Here is a 6626-nt window from a genome sequence, read left to right on the forward strand (position 1 = left end):
TACAATGCTGATCTGCCTTCCCCAGGGGACCCCTTGAGGGAGGAGGCCATTGGGGTGTGACAACCTCCAGATGTTGGTCAGTACTGGTCAGCCCCACAGTGCCTGGCCAAGTGAACAGTGTTCTATGCAGTGGCCTTACTGGAAGGCATCGGGTCACCCCTCCCACTGAGCTTATTCGGTGGCTTCCAAGATGCTGGCTACTGCTCCTCCCTGCTCTGCACTGGACCCCAACTCCTGTACCGACCCTGGTACCAATGTTCAGGATGTGGCTCCCATCAACATTATTGGGGCTGAGGAAAAGGAAGAAGACCCTCCTACCCAGATGTCCATCTCAGGGCCGAGTAGGTCACTTCTGCAGGACAACTTCAGGACCCATTAGGACCTTCTGAAATTGATAGCAGCTAACCTGGGGATAGAGATTAAGGATCTTAAGGAATCATCCCACAGCCTTATTGGCATCCTGGCTGCAGCAACTCCTAACTTGCCCATTAATGAGGCAGTAATGGGTCCAGTCAAGGCCCTATGGCAAACTACTTCTTCTCTGCTCCCCACCTCAAAGAGTGCTGAAAAGAAATTTTATGTGCCAGCCAACAGGTACGAGTACCCATATTCCCACCCTCCTCCAGGGTCCCTCATTGAGGGCCAGACAAGTGCTACCCCCAAACAAAAGGATGCAAGAAAGCTGGACCTGTTTGGAAGGAAAGTTTATTCAACAGATAGCCTCCACCCTGTGTCAGATGGCCATCTGTTTATGAAACTTCTGCATGAAGCACTCCATCCACCTCAAGCCTTCACATCTTCCGAGAGCCTGGAATACACTTGTGGATTACCTCAGCAGATCCTTTTCCTCTCACTACAAGTGGTCCCTTCATCCGGAGGTCACGAGCTTCATTCTCCAAAGGTGGGGGTCTCCCCAGATAGATCTGTTCGTGACCAAGCAGAACAAGAAATGCCATTAGTTTTGCTCACTGTGGGGGCACAGCACAGGCTCCCTCTCTGAAGCCTTCCTAGTTCCATGGACAGAACTCCTATTCTATGCATTTCCCCCAGTCCCTCTTGTTCACAAGGTCCTCCTGAAAATCAAATGAGACAAGGCGAGAGTTATTCTTAACACCCTAGTGTGGCCACACCAACAGTGGTTTGGCACACTACTAGATCCATCAATAGCAACCCCGCTTCTGCTCCATCCAGACCTGATCTCACAAGACCACGGCCGGTTACTCCACCCAAACCTTATCTCCCTTCACCTAACTGAATGGATGTTACATGGCTGAACCCAGAGAAGCAGGTCTGTTTTGAAGAAATTCACCAGGTCCTGCTAAGTAGTAGGAAGCCATCCACTAGGGCAGGGGTTCTCACAACATTTTTTTTGGTAGCCTCAAAGTGCAGCCACCAGCTTTTGTTGATGGCCACTCTGACAGTTTTTCCTAAAATACTTAATTAACTTTAGGAGAAACACATAAATATACATGTCCAAATCATCATAATTTATTTATGTAGAGTTTCTTTTTGCAGACTCAATAATAAAAATAATGTGCAGTTGTCTCTTTTTTTTACTGGATCTAAACAGAACAGAAACACAAATACGGTGCTTTGCACATTCTTGTCTTTTTTTGTTGTTTCTTTTGCTTTTTTGGTTGCTTTTTTTTTTAAAGACTTTCTAGCTAGTAAGTCTGCTGCTATGAAAAGTAATATTTGTTTATCACTTTTCACAACAGACTTACTAGCTAGTTGGGAGGCGGTGAAAAATGATATTAACAAACATACAAGTATCAATTTTCACAACAGAGTTACTCAACCCTGGCAAACCAGAGGACAAATTAAGCCCTGGATGGAGAGGTGGGTAGAGAGGTGGTGGTGAGCCAAGGGCCAGCACCCGCTGCCATGTGGCTGGAGTTCAGGGCTGGAGCTCAAAGCCCGTTGACTGAAGCCTGCCGCCCGCCACCCCAAGGCTGAAGCCCCAAGCTGGAGCCTCAGTGCCCTTGGGAAGGTAGGAACTCACTGATTGACTGCTCCTCACTGATTGACTGTGGCTCCACAAGAGGTCAGGGTCCAACCGCTGCTGGTGGCCCTGGGGAAGATACACTGCTCTCCTCTTCTCCCACCGCCCCTCACACCCAAAAAAAGTCATTGCCCAGGAGACTCCAGCTGCAAGAAAACCTTCTGCTGGCAGCATTTGAGAAACACTGCACTAGGGCTACCTACCTGGCCAAGTGGAAACGCTTCTTGATATGCGAATCTCAACCTTGCTCCGATTCATTCTCTAGTCTGTCTTGGACTACTTGCTTCATCTAAAACAACAAGGTCTGGCCCTTGCATCTGTCGAGGTGCGTTTAGCAGCAATTTTGGCTTTTCACCCACAGTGTTCTCTCATGAGATGACAGTCCATTTTCTTAAGGGACTGAAGAGATTTTCTCCTCAGGTCTGCAAGCCAGTCCCCCCATGGGACTTAGAACTGGTTTTGTTGAGGCTCATGTGTCCTCCCTTCAAACTGCTGCCATTGGGCCCTCTACTGCTTCTCTCTTGGAAGGTTGCCTTCCTGGTGCTGATAATCAGAGAAAGAGCAGGGAGGGAATGAATTAGGAGGGGAACAGAATAAGGCAAAGGGGAGTACAGTTTGGGAGAGCTAAGTTCAGGGAAAGGAGCAAAACTATGATTTTTCCCACAAGTAAGCATCCTACTGTGCAGGTCTCCTGGCAGAAACTAGCTCATGTCTCTTGTTCCATGGCAAATGTCTCTTGAAGAATTCATTTTAACTTGGCAGCTATGGCAAAGCCTTACCCCAGAGCAGGTGGGACTTTGGCTAAACTGGAACTGGGGCTCTTGAGAGATGCTGCCAGATGCGGTGGGTCCCACAATGCCATTGGAAAGGTGTAAAGGGGAGAGAAAAGATATCATTGTGTGGGAGTATAACAAATGAAGGGTTTTAGATATGGTAGGAACAAGTATGGACTGTCTTGAGAGCTCCCTGATTCCTTCCCTTCACTAGGAGAAGTCAGATGATGAGGGAGAGGGGGTTCTGGTATCCACATTTTTAAATATGTTATGTTAAAGGGATGAGTAAAACTTTGGATCTGTGCTTATGTTATTAACTGAATCCATTTGTACAAACTTGCTGTTTATTTCTCATCCCTATAGCATTTATTTAGATCTTTAAATACTTTCCATATCTCACTTTAAACAGTTAAAAGAATTTCAACGCCAAATTGTGCAGTGATTATATGAAATATTTCTAAAAAAAAGTTAAACAGAAAGTCACAGATAGAGAACCAAGAGTTCTCTATTTTTGGTATTATTTCTAGCAGCAAAACTAACTCCCGTGATTTAGTATTGCCAAGATTACTCCTATAAAGTCGGAAATGATAGATATACAGTATGCTGAAAATGGCTTGAGCTGATTTTTCTCCCCAAATATTTGTGTAATGCTTCTAATGAAAGATACTAAGGATGATAGCCTTCACTTTCATTATTCAGGATTGTAGGGAAGGATTTTCAGAAGGGCTTAGTGTTGGCCTCACTGCTCTCCCTTTGAAGTTAGTGGCAAAGCTCCCATTGATTTCAGTGATAGCAGAGTTAAGTCAGTGCTGAGTGCTTTACAGTGAAGTCCCCTTTATGCTGTTTTGCCAACGTAAAGGGGCCTTAGTGCAAATGAGAATCGGGTCCTCAGAGTTTAGATGATCCATTAGTGTAATAGTTGCAGTACTGACTGAATAAAAGACTGGGTTTACACATTTATGTGTACATGTGTCTTTTTTCCCTTGTGCATTTAGACAGAAACTCCAAGAAGAGCATATGGACTGGAAGTTTGGAGAGACATGGCTGTTTTTTGGCTGCCGACATCAGGACAGAGACTACTTATTCAGGCAGGTTCTGTAGGTAGTATTGGAGCTCTGTGTTGCACCTTGTATTTATGCTTGGGATACTGATTTCTAATGTTTTGCATTGTCCTTCAGAGATGAGCTCAGAAGTTTTGTTGAAAATGGCACATTAACTCATCTTAAGGTTTGTTTCTCAAGAGACCCTCCAGCTGCAGCAGAAAAAAACCCAACTAAATATGTGCAAGACAACATTCGACTTTGTGCTAAAGAAGTTGCCAGAGTCCTGCTGAAGGAGAGAGGTTGTTTCTATGTATGTGGGTGAGTAGACTGGAGTTTGAATGCCTAATAGAGGGAGCATTTAATTGAAATTGTTGAAGACATTTTAAAGACTTGCAGCAGCATCAAGTAAATGACTGGCATTTACAATACAGTAGAACCTCAGAGTTACCAAGAGCTTGGGAGTGGAGGTTGTTCATAATTCTGAACAAAACTTTATGGTTGTTCTTTCAAAAGTTTATAACTGAACATTGCCTTAATACACCTTTGAAACTTTACTATGAAGAAGAAAAATGCTGCTTTCCCTTACTTTTTTTAGTAGTTTACGTTTAACACAGTAGTGTACTTTTTTAGCCTTGTCTCTGCTGCTGCCTGATTGTGTACTTCCGATTCCAAATGAGGTCTGTGGTTGACTGATCAGTCTGTAACTCTAGTGTTTGTAACTCTGAGGTTCTACTGTACTGAAATATTCCTGTTTTTTAGCATGTTAACTTTATGGTATAATGTTAATCATCCACCTGTACAGCTTAATCTTTTTCTTAGGTTATGGCCAGGCATTCCACTACTCCATTGCTTGTTCTCACCATATAATGTTTCAGAAATGTTTCTTGTTCATATAGTGTTATCCAGTTAAAGTAGGACAGGCTACAAGCAAACGGTCTCACTCTTGTGAAGGTGGAAGATATACCTCCATAGTATATTACATATGTGTATGTGATGATAGCCCTTCAGCTGGCACTCTGTAGGTTTGGAGGTAAGGTGAAGCAGACTGCTCCCCAGGATATCTTCCCTTGGAGAATTCCATTAGCCCTCTTTTCCTGCCCTTGTGGGACTTTATGGAATGTTTTCTGTAGCAATAACATCCTTATGGTGTGAGTTTTTATGTATGGAGATCTAACATACTTGCAGGTGCAGGATTTTTAGGAGCATCTAGGTTTGTAATGCATCCCTGATTACTTACAAACAGACAGTTATTTGAACACATGGCATTGGGCCCAGAACTCAGTAGCTTCTCCTCCAAAAACAGAAGTCTGCTTCTTGTGCTGCTACTACTACTACTACTAAGTGGTGAGTAGCATTAGGGCTTTTATTCTTTCTGTATCTGTGCAACGAGAGGACAGCAAAACCACAAACACTTGATCAAGTCTAATTCCATCCAGCAGAATGCAATTATTTTCTTCCAGTTTAAATGTGGATCTGAGTCTCTGCTCCACATACATTTGAGTGTATTGAAAGCTTCAGGTCTTAGCTGTCTGAGGTATTACTGTTGCCACCACTCCCAAGTACATGAACAATCAGTGTCTATGGTACAAGTCAACATAAATTCTGCATTTCTTTATTTTAAAAATTATTGCTTGTTTCCAAAAACATCCTGTATCTGTGGCTGTTGGTGAAAGGAGAAATCGGCTAATAAGTACTTTTTTTTCCCTCTGTCTTTTCTAGAGATGCAAAGCACATGGCTAAAGATGTGAATGATACTTTAGTGGACATTTTAAGCACTGATGCTGGAGTCGACAAATTGGAAGCAATGAAAATCCTGGCTACATTACGACAAGAAAAACGCTATCTCCAGGATGTCTGGACCTAAATGCGTGGCCTCTGTGCCTTTGCAAAACAAAGATTGTTAGACAATTTTTACCGTATATACTGTATGAAGACTGCTGATTCTTTGGATTACTGTTATTTCAACTTAATTTAAGTAAATTCTCTCTTAAAAGCAGCCAATTGATAATTTTTTTTTAAATTACTATTCTCTAGTGATTTAATTCTTGATAATTCCTACTGATCTTTTGAATGGCATTTAAAGCCTTTACAGCAACAACAACAACAAAATGGAACCTCTGAATCATCACTTTGTAGCAGTATTACCAAGCAGATTCTCATGGAGTTCCATTCCTCCAATTTAATAATGGTATACTTTGAAAATAAACTTCTACATTTGTATAGTATACAATATTATATAAATTATCATATACAGTACACATAATGTTACTTATTTAGTTGTACTGTTTATCATGTACATCTTATTGCCAAGATTTAGTTGAACGTATTACGTGAAAGTTTTTTAAGGGAATTTTTCTTCATTGCCTTATAACATATGATACAAGTTGCAAACAGGAATAAATATTTAAAATATTGTCAAGGATTTCTGGGCACAATAATTCCCTCCACCTCCAAGCTTTTCTATGAATATTCATATGTATAGAAAAGATGGGAGGAGGGATAGCTCAGTGGTTTGAGCACTGGCCTGCTAAACCCAGGGTTGTGAGTTCAATCCTTGAGGGGACCATTTGGGGGAACTGGGGTAAAAATCTGGGGTTTGGTCCTGCTTTGAGCAGGGAGTTGGACTAGATGACCTTCTGAGGTCCCTTTCAACCCTAATATTCTGTGATGCAGTGATGGGCTAACAATACTTGTATAACACTAGTTGATATTGAGTAGGTTTTCCCAACTAACTCATGCAAAGTATCTTTAATGCATGCCTTTAAACCCTGTTGGTTTAATTCTAGGCCTTTCCTGAAAAAATCTGCC

General features: G+C 42.2%; 1 protein-coding gene across 7 annotated transcripts in view; it reads left to right on the plus strand.

The window, feature by feature from the left end:
- Window positions 1–5814, plus strand: part of MTRR (5-methyltetrahydrofolate-homocysteine methyltransferase reductase) — a 132144-nt gene extending 126330 nt beyond the window's left edge. For all 7 annotated transcript variants that reach the window (XM_039523234.1, XM_039523237.1, XM_039523239.1 and 4 more), the window contains 3 exons: window positions 3771–3863; window positions 3954–4136; window positions 5538–5814. In XM_039523234.1, the coding sequence (XP_039379168.1) occupies window positions 3771–3863; window positions 3954–4136; window positions 5538–5682 (421 nt within the window). In that variant the 3' untranslated portion in view covers window positions 5683–5814. The remainder of the gene's footprint in view (window positions 1–3770; window positions 3864–3953; window positions 4137–5537) is intronic.
- Window positions 5815–6626: the final 812 nt, after the last annotated feature.

Source organism: Mauremys reevesii, linkage group 2 (genome assembly GCF_016161935.1).
Source record: "Mauremys reevesii isolate NIE-2019 linkage group 2, ASM1616193v1, whole genome shotgun sequence".
NCBI classification, from domain to species: Eukaryota; Metazoa; Chordata; order Testudines; family Geoemydidae; genus Mauremys; species Mauremys reevesii.